The sequence below is a fragment of the Alexandromys fortis genome, unplaced genomic scaffold (genome assembly GCF_014885135.2).
Source record: "Alexandromys fortis isolate MF-2015 unplaced genomic scaffold, M_Fortis_MF-2015_v1.1 scaffold_151, whole genome shotgun sequence".
Taxonomy (NCBI): Eukaryota; Metazoa; Chordata; class Mammalia; order Rodentia; family Cricetidae; genus Alexandromys; species Alexandromys fortis.
The window spans coordinates 3,849,517-3,863,666 of record NW_026068043.1 but is presented as its reverse complement, the minus strand read 5'-3'; the positions used below and the strand labels follow the sequence as shown (position 1 = coordinate 3,863,666).

Here is a 14,150-nt window from a genome sequence, read left to right as displayed (position 1 = left end):
AAAGTATCTCCCATTTTTAAAAAAACTCTTTCAGTTTTAAATAAAGCTTGTCTACTCTGAGGCAGCCCACCACATCAGAACTCTCTACTGGGATAAAGGACCATCTCTGCCGCTACATGGTTCAGATTAATCTACCTGCTACCGCGAGCTGTCGTGGCCCATGTTGGCTGATGGAGACAGGTCCCTCTCCTCTTGTCAAATGGAAGAGTGATTGCCTTGCAGATGCTGCTGTAGCCTCAGGGCACTGCCTGGGAATTTTGCCTCCAATAGAAAGCTGTGTAGATGCAGCCTGAATGTTCAGTGCAAAAAGGAATAGTGAGCTATCTGGGCTATGATTCAAGGGACCAGACGATGTCAGGGGGTTGAATTGACTTCACCCCAAAGAGTGTTTTCACCATGACTACAAACACACCTCTATTCTGTCACAGTTTCTGGAGAGGCTGGCATGAAGAAGGGGTATCCTTTTGCTCCCTGCACAATAATCCCTTGACACTAAAGACCATCTATCCTTCAAACAGCCGAGATGGCTCAGTGGTAAAGGTGCTTGCCGCCAAGCCTGAGGACATGAATTCGATTCCAAAGACCTACTTGGTAAGAGAGAGCTATGACAGCCGTGCATTCACATGTGCACACATGTTCACATGCAAACACTCTTGCACATCCAAGTAAGGTTTTTTGTTTCTTTGTTTTGTTTTTAAAAGAACTTCTATTTTTTCAAGCCTGTAATCCTAGCTATCAGGAGGCTGAAGCAGGAGGGTTATAAGCAGAAAGACAGCCCAGGCTACCCCATGAATGTGCCTAAAATCTAAAAAATGTTCTGTTGTACCTGAGGCTCTGTTCTTCCTATCGCATCCTGCAGCTGACACGTAAGACTTTTGGAAGGTACTCACTGCCGTTGGGTAAGTCATGCACCTACACTCTGAGCACTGTGAGCAGGTGGTTGTGGAATACGCTGTGTGGGGTAAACTAGACCCATGGCTAAAAGTTATCCAGGTATCTGGAGAACCATGACAGGCTTCGTTTGGTTAAGCACAGATCAACGCCCCTTTCCTCACCACTCTGAGATTGGCCAGCCTCATACACAACACCAGGAATGCCAACAGCCCTTGCCAATGTGTGGTATGGCTTCTATGTAACACTCAAATTCAGTCCTGAATCATTCCCTCATCCCTTGTTCTTTCTGCTCCTCCATGAGTCCCAGCTGTACCTCTTACCCAGTGAGTGACTATGGGCAAGGACCTGAGAAGGCCTTTTTGTGAAACAAGGACCAGGAGTAAGGCTGGGATCATTGGGTAGAGCATTGTGCCAACATTCAAGAAGCCCTGGGGTTCTTTTCTCACGCTGCATAAAGCAGGGGTGCGGTACATACTTGCACTTGGAAGGAGGAGACAGGAGACTCGGAGTTTAAGGTCATCTTCAGCTACTAGAGAGTTCAGCCACTAGAAAGCCAGCCTCGGATTCATAGGACCCAGTCTCAAAAACAAACAAGCAAGCAGTGTTTCTAGGGATGCTATGGGGATTAGTGGATTTGCATTGTGTAAAACACTTGACTCTGCCACTTAGGGCTTTTTGTTTTTGTCTTGTTTTGTTTGTCACTCTTATAAAGCAAGAATAATTTAAAGGAGGGAAGATTTATCCTGGTCAAGTTTTAGAGCTCTTCGTCCATAGCTGACTGACCCTGTTAGGTTTTAGACTGTGGTGAGGGAAAATGTTATGGTGGAGGGAAAGGAAGGGATAGATGGGGGGAAGGCAAGAAATCTTGACTGCACAAGTACATACAGGAAGGAGATAGACAGAAGGGGAGAGGCAAAGAAAAAACAGAATTAGTGAAAGCAGGTGTGTGTGTGTGTGTGTGTGTGTGTGAGAGAGAAAGAGAGAGAGAGAGAGAGAGAGAGAGACAGACAGACAGACAGACAGACTATCAACCAGGTACAAAATATACCCCTAATGCCTCTACCTCCTAAGAGCCCATTCATCAACACAGCCATCAACAGGTCAACCCATCTATGACGTTAATGAAACCACCTCTCCAATGATGCCACATCTGGGGACCAAACCTTCAACCCATGAGATGTTAGAGATATTTGCTATATAAACGGCAAACACTGCACACAAAAATTCCATGAGGTTCGTATGAGATTCCCCTCCAAGACAATCACAAAAATCTACTACCCTCCTTCCACAATCCCCACTAACCAGAACAGGATTATCACATGAACTTGGGTCTGTGTCTCCAATCAAGCTGTGTGTGTGTGTGTGTGTGTGTGTGTGTGTGTGTGTGTAGGTGGGTATGCAGGTATTCACAGGTGCATGTGTGTGCATGTCCATGTGGAGACCAAAGGTCGACTTCATATTTCATTCCTCGGGTGCTGTCTACCTTGTTTTCTGAGACAGGGTCTCTCACTGACCCCTCCCATCACCCCCTCCCCCATTCCAGATATGGGTAGGCTGGTCCATCAGCAAGCCTTAGGGATCCTCCTGCCTCATCTCCACCAGCTCTGGGACTAGAAGTCCGCACCATCAGGCCAGGGATTTTTAACACGGATTCTGAGGATGAGACCCGGGTCCCCATGCTTGCACAGCAAGCACTTTCCCCACTGAGCCCTCTCCCCACTCAGTCTCCAGATCCTTTCAAGATAAGAGTCTTATCATTTAACCAGGACTGTCCCCAAGGAAGTACCTACCATAAAGCTGAACACAGTTAATGCCTAAAATATATATGCTGATACATAGAAAAAGATGTCTATTTTAAAGCCTTAAGAAAAAGGTCTGTTTTTGTCACTTAAAGCTTTCCTCTTGTGTAAGCTTGTCACGTCCCCCAGGAAGGAAAAAGTAGCCTTCTCCCCTTACATATATCTCAGCACAGAAAGTGAAATCTCAGCAGCTATGCACACCCAGGGCAATTCTTTCGACTAAATGACTCTCCCCGGTGCTGACACTCTGGTACCTTATAATTTATCATCAAATTATATGTTGGATTAAGGATTGCTAATTGTTACTCATCATCTTGAATTGGTTATTAACGAGCAATGTCACTAATTACAAGGTCACCTAACACGGAACGGGGAGGCCCCACTGTCAATTCACAGAAAATGCCTGGCGTGGCGCAGTGTGCAGACGAGGCTCACAAGCAGGGTGCAGTGAAATTCTCCCTTCAGACATCACAACACCTCAGGTCCCGGTTCTTTCCTGGTGAGAGTCTTGTGGGGGGGGGGGAGTCTCACAGCTGGAGAGAGACTCTCAGATCAGCAGATGTAAAGCTGACAGCTCTGGCACTCAGCTGCTGAACTGAGCCAGGTGTTTGTAAATACATGGTGCCTCTAGCCTAGTGCCCTCAAAGCTAGACTTATGCTCCCCTCCACACTCATCTTGGCTGATTTTCCACATCCATGCACACAATGTGAAGACTAATAGAATTAGTCCATTCAAAATAATTGCATGTGTGTGTGTGTATGTGTGTGGTGTGTAGTTGCTTATACATGCAGAGGCCAGAGGTATTGCAAGGAGGGCTGCTTGTTGGTTTCCGGCCGCTCGGCTAACTTAGACCTGAAATAATCACACAAAAACTGTATTAATTAAATCACTGCTTGGCCCATTAGCTCTAGCTTCTCATTGGCTAACTCTTATATATTAATTTAACCCTAATAGATAATTCTATTAATCTGTATATCACCATGAGATCTTGGCCTACCAGCAAAGTTTCAGCACGTCTATCTCCGGCTGTGGCTCCATGGCGTCTTCTTGGCTCCACCCTTCTTTCTCCTGGCATACAGCCTAGCTTTCCCCACCTAGTTCTGTTCTTCCCTGCCATAGGTTCAAAGTAGTTCTTTATTCATTAACCAATAAAAGCAACACACAGACAGAAGGGCCTCCCCCATCACAGAGGTCAACCCCAAATGTCCTTCCTGATACCATCCACCTTGTTTTCTAAGACAGAGTCTCTCCATGAATATGGAGCTCCTACATTTGGCTAGGTTGGCTGGACACTGAGCCCCAAGAATTTCCCTACTTCCTCCTTCCCAGCACTAGGATTACAAGCCCAAAGCAACAAAACTAGATTTTTTTTCCAAAGTCAGATGCTTACTCCCACTTACATGGCAGGTACTTTCTTTAAGGAGGCATCCTCCAGCCCTCAATCTTTTTCTAATTATTTATGAGACCCGACCTCTCTCCTGAACCTCATCTGCCACTTGCCCATGTATCCACCAATGTTTCTGGCATCACCTCTTAAATGCTGGGTGTTCATTAGACACCAGAGCATCAGCTACACAACAGTCAGCCGTGGGTCTGCCTTTGTAATGCTTTCATCACTGATGAGTGGATAAGGAAAGGCTACCCCACTAGGAAAGCCAGAAGGAAACACTGAATGGTGGTCCACCTCAGGAGTCCCAGAGCTTCCCAGGACACTGGCTCAATGACATTTATAAACTAAAGGGAATGTAAATGCCATGTCCTCGCCACTTACACAGCTTCGGGGTAAAGGGGACTTTCATCAAGCTATCAAAGAGGCTCTTCACTTATTACACCCATTGGTGCTGGTGACATGGATGGAAGCGCCATCTCTCTGGAAAACCACTGGAAACTAAAACAGAGATTCTGGACCTTTCCTACACAGATGCAAGAGCTACGCCAGGGCATTACAAACTCTCTTACCAAGAAGTCTCAGAAGAAAAGACTTTGGACATGTGCATGGGATTGGGTTCTAGAGCCTCCAAGAAGACTTACTATGCTTCTCCTATATCATTCTGTGTCCTTTCTCCCAAATCTTTCAACCCCACAATAAATCAACTATCATAGAAGCCTACAACTCCCATACGAGAAACACAAGTCAAAGCCATTCTGGGAATGGTGCAGTATCCATAGGGCAAGCACAGAACAAAGACCATACTCCACTCTAGAGACCTAACTAGCCAAATGCCATCTCTTCTTTTTAATCAATGCATGCGTGTGTGTGTGTTTGTGTGTGTGTGTGTGTGTGTGTGTGTGTGTGTGTGTGGTGTAGGTCAGGGGACAACCTGGGGTGTCAACCCTCACTTTCTGCTTTGCTTGAGACAGGTCTCTTTGTTGCTTTCCACTGCATACACCAGACTAGATTATCCATGAGTGTCTTAGTCAGGGTTTCTACTGCTGTGAAGAGACGTCATGACCATGGCAACTCTTACAAAAGAAAGCATTTAATTGGGGCTGGCTTACCATTCAGAGGTTTAGCCCATTATCATCCTGATGGGAAACATGGCAGCGTGCAGGCAGACATGTTGTTAGGGAGGCAGCTGAGATCAGCTGGATCATCAGGCAGCAAGAAGAGAGAGTGAGTCACTGGGTCAGGCTCAAAACCTGCCCCAAGTGACACACTTCCTCCAATAAGGCCAAGCTTACTCCAGTAAGACCAAGTGTCCCAAACCTTTCAAATAATGACACTCCCTGTGAGCCTTTGCAACCCATTTTCATTCAGACCACCGCAAGAATATCCAGGGATTTTCCTTTCTCTGTCTCCATCTTACTGTACAAGTGCTGGGATGGGGGTCTGGAGAGATGGCTCAGAGGTTAAGAATGCTTACTGCCTTTTCAGAAGACTCAGGCTCAGTCCTTAGCACCCACATCGGGCTTTCATAGCTGTCAGCTACTCCAGTTTCAGGGGATCTGATGCCCTTTGCTAGTCACCAAAGGCTCTGACATGTACATAGTGCACACAAACTTCTACAGGCACGTTCATGTAAGAATAAAAACAATCAAAAGTCTGTAAGTCTTTCTCTAAAGTGCTGAGGTTACAGACCTATGCTTCTGTATCCAGCTTTATGGGGGTTCTGGATAATGAAACCCAGGTCCTCAGCAAGTGCTTTCTCCACTAAACTATCTCCCCAGGTGTGCAAGGCCACCTTGAAGCTTGGTACATGTGATGGTTTGAAAGAAAATGACCCCCAAAGTGAGTGGGATTATTAGGAAGTGAGGCCTTGTTGACATAGATGTGTTCTTGTTGGAGGAAGTATGCCATTGTGAGGGTGAACTTCAAGGTCTCTTTTGCTCAAGTTTTGATCAGTGTGCCATCAGACTACTTCCTGTTACCTGCAAGATGTAGGATTCTCAGGTACCTCTCCAGCACCATATCTGCCTGCACATGTCCCATCATGAAGATAATAATAAACTAAGCCTCTGAACTGTAATCCACCCAATTAAATGTTTACCTTTATAAGAGTTGCCATGGTCATGGCAACTTCACAGCAATAGAAACTCTGACAAGACAATGCAGTCCTGGACATTTGAAGTCAGAAGACTTCATAAAAGTTCTGATCTAGGAATACAGAGCTGGGAATATAACTCAACTCATGTGACATGCGCCCGGCATACACGAAGCCCTGGGTTCTATCTTCAGTATCACATAAACTCAGCTCTCTGAAGGTGGAGGTAGGAAGATAAGAATTTAAGGTCCTCCTTAACTACACAGCAAGTTCAAGATCAGGTCTCCACTAGATCCTGTTTCAGAAGGCACCATGGTTAAGAAAGCTTGTTGTTCTTCCAGTGGGACTATATTTCGTTCCTAGCATCCGGTTGGGGCAGCTCACAACCAACTGTAATTCCAGATCTAAGGGAACTGATACTCCTTTCTGAGCTTCATGGGCACCTGCATACTTGTGACATAAACTCACACAGATATATATATACACACACACACACACATGAAAAGAAGACTTTTCAAAAGGCTGGTGGCCAGCCATTTTGGTTCTCCGTATAGTAACACATGGGGCTGGAGGCAGGTGCCTCCTTGGGCAGGATGTGTTTTCTAACCATCCCTAACTACAGCCTTTACATGGGGCCTTTGTTTTCTTTGAGGTCACCTGCCACTCTCACCTGAAATCTCAGCTGTAGACAATTAAGGGCGAGAAGCAACAGGACACGTTAGCAAATAGCTCCTTAGGTCATACGGGGACAAGAATGTAGGCTGAGTGCGGTGGTACAGGCCTGTCATCTTAGCTGTCCCAGAGGCTGAGGCAGGAGGATCACAAGTTCCTGTCTGGTCTAAAGAATAAGTTCAAGGCCAGCTTATGCCACTTATAAAGACCCTATCCCCAAACAAAAAGTGATAAAAAATAAAACGAAAGGGCTGTGAGGTGGCTCGGTGGTGGGGCCCTTGCCTGGTACTCATGAAGCTCTAGCTGCAGTGTTCAACACTAGAACAAAAGAAATGGACTATGCTCCCCTAAAGCAAAGATTCCTCAAAGTTTTGATGTTTTTATTTACATGCATGGATGTGTACCTGTATGGGTTTTTGCACATGAGTACAGTGTCCGGGAAGGTCAGAAGAGTGCATTGGATTTCCTGGAGCTGGAGTGACAGGTGGTTGCTTGGTGCCCAACGTGGATTCTGGGAACTGCATTTGGGTCCTCTGCTAGAGTGGCAAGTGCTCTTTAGCCCCCAGGGTGAAACTTCTTATCCTCCATCCCCTACCAGGAAATCTAGTATGCAATGCTTTATTTAGACTATGCTTTTTGGAATATGACAGGCTCCCTGTACACTTCAATGGAGTATAATCATAACCACTAACATCTTGGCATTCCTGGATGGAGGAGAAATGACCATGTCCTCATGATTAAGAAAGCACATTCTATCAGCTTAATAATATCAGCAGGCCCATAAAACTCCTTTCCGACAATTAAATCTCCCTACCAACCATTAACAAATTAAGTGTCTGGTAAGTAAAGACGCACAAAGAGAAGACCTCTGGTGCATGCTTCCATTTTGTACATCAGAAACTCATGTAATATTAATGGCTCAGGATCATAACTCTATGTTCTTGAGTCTTTAAAGCGCATATTAATCATTTGGTAATGTGGCAGCAACTTGAGGGATGCCATGTCCTGTTTCACACAAAGCCTTCCTGTGCAGACGGGCCCATGTCCACCAGCCAATTCACCTTAGCTAAGAGTGTAGCTCAGCGGTAGCTCTTTTGATGAGAATCCTTCTGTGAGGGAATGATGGCAGAGCTAGTGTCTGTTGAGGGGCGAAAGCAAAAACACCTCAGTGTAAGAACACCTGCCTAGAAACCTCCAGTGAATATCTGGAGGTATATGGATTAACAGTAGAGTTCTTATGAGAATTCCCCATTGAGGGGCTGAGGGCATGACTCAGGAGAAGCATTTACCTAGAATATTAAAGTGAGGGGCTGGGGGCATGGTTGAGAGGAAGAATACGTGCCTGGAATACCCCAGTGAAGAGCTAGCAGCAGAACTTTTGTTTAAGCCCTTGTTCTATTGCCACTATTACACACACACACACACACACACACACACACACAAAGGTACTAGGCCATCAAAGTTCCTCACTGTGACCAACCCCCCCCCCCCCCCCCGTTATCACCTCATTCTTTCAGTCATAGCTGGGGACCAGCCTCTCCCTGTGTCTGAAGAACACGAGGGAGGAAGGATCATTTTACTAAAATATGAAACTTAATGTCTTTAAGTTCTGAAGGTCATTGGGTCTTCACATACTCTCTGTTAAAGTTTAAATATCTTTGCGGGTTCTACCTTGGCTCTCAGGTAATGCCTTCTCAGTGATGAGTCTACACTATGACTTACAGACAGCTGGGGGATCATTCTGGAACACTGCAGAAAGAGCTGAACTGGGCTACGACACAGCTTCCTTTGAGATGGCCCTCAAAGTCCACCTTCCGTGGTTTTTGAACCTGCTCATTGATTGTACCACTCTCAGGCAACTTTTCAGCTTTTGGTTTGAGACAGAAAATCAAAAAGACTTCTCAAACCCTTTCTCCGGTGTGATGATGCTCCTGTTTTCCTTTTGTGGCTGTGATAAAATATTCCAAACAAAAAGCAACTTAGTGAAGGAAAGGGTTTGTTTGGCTTACACTTCCAGGTCTCAGCCTATCACTGAGGGCAGAGGCTCAAGAAGGTACTGGAAGTAGAACCCTTAGGGAATGCTGTTTACTGGCTTGCTTATAGGCCAATTCTTGGTTAGCTTACTAACACAGTTCAGGACCACTTGCTCAGGGAATGGTGCCGTCCACAGTGGACAGGGCCCTACTACACAAATGAACAATCAAGACAATCTCCCACCAAAGTGTCCATAGGCCAACCTGATCTAAGCCATCTCTCAACCAATACTCTTTCCCCAGGTGACTCCAGGCTGTGTCAAGCTAACAGTTAAAGCTAGCTAGGATAGGTTGTTAATTTTGGCGTTGACTTGATTGGCTTGAGAGACATCTGGGAGATGATTAAAGCACATCTCTGGGTGTGTCTGTGAAGGCATTCCAGACAGAAGTGATAAAGAGGGAAGAGCCACCCTAAATGTGAGCAGCCCCGTGTCACAAAGCTGGGTACCTGCTGGAATAAAAGGGGCTGGGAAGAGAAAGGCAGCTGGAACAGACAATTTCTCTCTTCCTCTTTCCTGCCTCTAGGCTGTGAGCTGCTCCTGCCACAATAGACTTGCCTCTGAAATGCTGAGTTAAAACCAATCTTGTTTTCCAGGCATGTGTGGTGGCACACACCTTTAATCCTGACATTTGGGCAGCAGAAGCAGAAGGGTCTCTGTGAGTTCGAGGTCAGCCTGTTCTACATAGTGAGTCTCAGAACAACCAGAACTACATAGTGAGACCCTGTCTCCAAAAAAAGTACATCTTGTTTTCCTTAAATTGCTTTTTCTCAGATACTTGTCATGGGAATTTTAAAAAACTAACATATTTTGTTTATCACAGATTTGCAAACCAAGACAGAGCCTACACCCACCTTGCTTTCCTGCTTGATATGAAAAAAACTTTCACTAAAGTCAGACTTGGAGAAGATGCCCTTCCCACCTCTAACGACTGAAGACAGAATTAATCCTATTTTAAGAGTTGGGGACTGGACTTCTGGGCAGTGGTGGTGTATTCCTTTAATCCCAGCACTTGGGAAGCAGAGGCAGACAGATCTCAGCGAGTCTGAGGCCAGCCTGGTCTACAAAGGGAGTTCCAGGACAGCCAGGACTGTTACACAGAGAAACCCTGTCTTGAAAAACAAAACAAAACAAAACAAACAAACAAATAAAAAAAAGAGTTGGGGACTGGGAAGATGGCTCAGTTGGTAAAGTGATTGTCTCACAAAAGCGATGACCCCAGTTTGATCCCAGGAGCCCACATAAAAGCCAGGCACCACCGTTGTAATCGCAGTAACGATGAGATGCGAGACACATACAGGAGTTCTCTGGAAGCTCACTAGCCAGCTAGCCTGGCATCGTGGCAGAGTTCCATGCTAATAAGAAACAGTTTCAAATGAAGATGCCTGAGGAAAGATGGTGAACATCCTCTGACGTGTGTGTGTGTGTGTGTGTGTGTGTGTGTGTGTGTGTGTGTCAGCTTGGGACTGACAAGATGGTTCAGCAAATAATGGTGCTTCCCATGCAAGCCTGTCACCCACCCCACCTTTGATCCCAGAATCCGGACACAGGTGAAACGGGAGCGCCAACTCCGCAAAGCTGTCCCCTGACCTCCACACGAGTGCCGCTAGGTAGAACGATGCTGCCCCCTCCCCCATGCCATACCCCGATCTCTATTACCTGTCAATGCGACACTATAGGAAAAACCTTCGCAGATGCGATTTTATTGCCGATGCTGAGCCGAGACGTTGAGATAATTTAGTGTTTTCACAAAGGTTAACCAAGGGTAGGTAAAATCATAGACTGTGAAGCCATGTAACACCCGAGGAAGGATGAAAAACTGGATTATTACCAATTTTAAACTTTCATTGCAGCCATATGAAAGCGGCGCCTAAGACGTGTAGCTGCTGCAATAAACTGCAATTGTCTCCCTCAGCCAGGAATGATGGTCCTAAGGCACCATCACTCCTCGGGGAGCTGCTTTCACAGCGCCGCACCAGTCTTTGCCAGCCTCTCCCAGCCCTGCTCCGTGGCTCAAGCTGACCCTTGAGCCTGGGGTCTCACTGTTCCGCAGATCTTTCCCAGCCCCGCCAGAGCTTACTTGCCACAGACCTGATGGGGAGAGAAGGGTCGCCGGCGTCCCACCAGTCTTTCGGGGGGCTGATGTACATGCACCACAGCTCCCAGCTGTACCCGTGGGCGGAGTTCTCGTAGCGCTGCACTTCGAAGTTGTCCTGCTTGATGTTGTCGATGGAGGGGAGGATGACCCGCTTCCGGTTTTCCTGGATGCGGGACAGGACAGGCTCCGCCCTGCAAAAGCAGAGAAGGCACCATCAAACTCTGTCCCCTGTGGGCACGCGTCAGCCAGCAGGCTTCTAAAACTGCCCCAAATGAAGACAAACCGAAGGTTGGGACTGGGAGAGAAACCGAGGTACGCAAAGCATGTGACTGACGAGAGTTTTGAGTAGCGACGGCCAGAAGGTTTCTAGGTTTGATTTCTCCAGTTTGTTTTGAGACAGACTTTCATGTGCCCCAGCCTGGCCTCAAAAGCTGTGTAGAAGAGGAGGAACCTGAGTTCCTGGTCCTCCTGCCTCGACTCTCTTGGTGCCACAACAGCAAGAACGCGCCACCACAGCCCTTCTGTGTAAGCCTGGCGATCATGCCCTGGGTCTCCTGCATGTTAGACAAGCAGTCTACCAATCAAACTACATCCCTAGCTTGATGGGGGTTTTATTTGAAGACTGTTCTGTTAAGTTGCCCAGGCTGGCCCTGAACTCCCATGTAGCCCAGGCTGGCTTAGAACTGCCAATCTGCCTGCCTCTACCTACTGTTGGAATTAGAAGCATGCCTCGGCCTGTCATTTAAAATGCCTGGTTTATATGGTGCTCGGGATGGAACCTAGGACTTAGCGCACATTAGGAAAGCCCTCCACCAACGGATCCATATTCATGAGCACTCTGGACGTGTTTTCTTTTTTTTTAAATTTTATTTATTTATTAAAGATTTCTGTCTCTTCCCCGCCACCGCCTCCCATATCCCTCCCCCTCCCCCAGTCAACTCCCCCTCTCTCATCAGCCTGAAGGGCAGACTAGGTTCCCTGCCCTGTGGGAAGTCCAAGGACCTCCCACCTCCTTCCAGGTCTAGTAAGGTGAACATCCAAACAGCCTAGGCGCCCACAAAGCCAGTATGTGCAGTAGGATCAAAACCCATTGCCATTGTTCTTGACTTCTCTACAACCCCAAGGTCCAAATCAGGAACAGAAGGAGAGAGAGCACAAGCAAGGAACTCAGGACCACGAGGGGTGCACCCACACACTGAGACAATGAGGATGTTCTTTTGGACGTGTTTTCAAGTGTGCAGTACTCTCTCATAACAAAATCACTATCATGATGCCTGTGTGGACAGGAGAAGCCTGGCCGGAGTATTTTGTGGATGTGTGCATGTGACTTCAGCGCCCTTGGAGGGCAGAAGAGGGAGCTCCAGGTGGTTGTTAGCCCCCTGGTGTGCATCCTGGGAACCAAACTCAGGTCCTCTATCAGAGCTGTAAGTGCTGTGCCATCTCTCCAGCCCCTAGCTGTTTTAATACATTATTTATTTTTTCATCATAAACAGTTCCCATCTCTGCATGACCGGCAGTTCTATACGGTTTCCTCCTCAGAGCACAGTCTGCCACTTCTTGCTGATGTCTTTTTCGTTTTTCTTTTTCTTTCTGCTGGTACTAAATTTCCTATCCTCAAATAGGTCATTCCCGTGCTGGATTTAATAAGCAGCTTCATTAGTTTCTTTGTGTGGGCTCGACTATTTTTGTTGTTTTAATTGATTATCTAATTGATTGCTTAAAAGGATCTGATTGGTCTGCAGCAGAAGGCTTGGAACTAATTAAACCCAGAGTCAGGCAAATCTCGACTCCCAGCTGTGCCTCCTCCAGCAAGGCTGCAGCCTGGCTTGAACAGGCTCGGGTTTCAAGGTGTTAGCTGGCTGGCTTAACCCAGAGCAGATGGTCAAGCCACTGTGTGTCTGTGAGGCTGATCACAGGAAGGAATCACTTTCAGCATCCTAGAAGCTAAAGATGGCTCCTGGAAGCCGAGACATTAATCTTGCAGCTTGGACCAGAGCATAGGCTTTGGAAAAGAGTCAAGTGGAAAAATCCCATTTCTTTGTGCTCTTTGGAAGAATAATGAGAACTTACAGCCGGCAACAATCTCTTTTCATTTGCAGCTATTGAATTACCTGTTGGCTCAGCTCATCTTTCTATTTAAAATGAGCAATAAAATATACCCTGGGCCTTTGACTGCCTCCGATACTTTTTACACACATGGTGGAGGTGGAAGCCAGAGGGAAATTATTCCCCTCAGCTTCTACAGCTTTCTCCCTCATGTCGTCACTGGAGAGAGTCTCTCTTTGTGTGTGCGTGTGTGTGTGTGTGGGGGGGGGGTTCTGCTCTTGGCAGTCAGCAGAAAGCAGAGCCACCAGGAGCTTAGCGCCAATGTCACCTGTCTGGAGAAACCATGCCTCCTTTTTCTAAGTAAGGAAGCTCACTTTCTGCACTTTTAAAAAACATTTTTACTTCTTAATTTTTTAAATTTGGTATTGCATGTGTGCGGTGTTTTTTGTGTGTATGTAGTCATGTGTGCAGGAGAGCATATGTGTACGAGTACACACGGGTGTGCTCACACGCAGAAGCCAGAGGTCACTGTCAGGTGTCATTCTTGATCCTGATCCACCTTCTTCTTACTGTTTTTTTTTAAAAGGTATTTTTGTTTATGTATGTTTGTGTATTGTCTCCGTGTGGGACTGCGTTCTCCAGAAGCTGGCCTTAGAGGAAGTTGGTTGTGAGCTGCCTGATGTTTGTGCTGGGAGCTGAACTCAGGTCCTCTGGGAGAGCAGCAAGCGCTTTTAACCATCAAGCCATCTTTCCAGTCTGGGCACTCCATCTTATTTATTTATTTATTTATTTATTTATTTATCTATCTACTTATTTATTTATTTATTGAGACAGGATTTCTCATTCAACTCAGAGTTCATGGATCCCACTAGGCTGGATGACCAGTGAACCGCAGAGATCTTCCTATTTCTGCCTCCCTAGGGTGGGGATTATGGGTGCTCACCACTGTACCCAGCTTTTTTTGTGGGTGCTGGAAATCAGAACTCAGATTTTCATGCTTGCTTCACAAGACCCCAACTGACCAAACATTTCCCCAGTCCCTCTTTTGCTCTTTACAATTGAAAAACAAAATTAATATTTTAAGTGAGCCTTCAAAGTAATGGGTTTCATTGTGATATTTCCACAC

The 14,150-nt window shown here is 46.4% G+C and overlaps 1 protein-coding gene across 1 annotated transcript in view; it reads right to left on the bottom strand.

Annotated features, from left to right (window-relative positions):
• Galnt17 (polypeptide N-acetylgalactosaminyltransferase 17) overlaps nucleotides 1-14,150 on the bottom strand; it is a 419,016-nt gene that overhangs the window by 173,620 nt on the left and 231,246 nt on the right. The window contains exon 5 of the mRNA XM_050166139.1: nucleotides 10,972-11,169. Coding sequence (XP_050022096.1) covers nucleotides 10,972-11,169 — 198 coding nt within the window. The remainder of the gene's footprint in view (nucleotides 1-10,971; nucleotides 11,170-14,150) is intronic.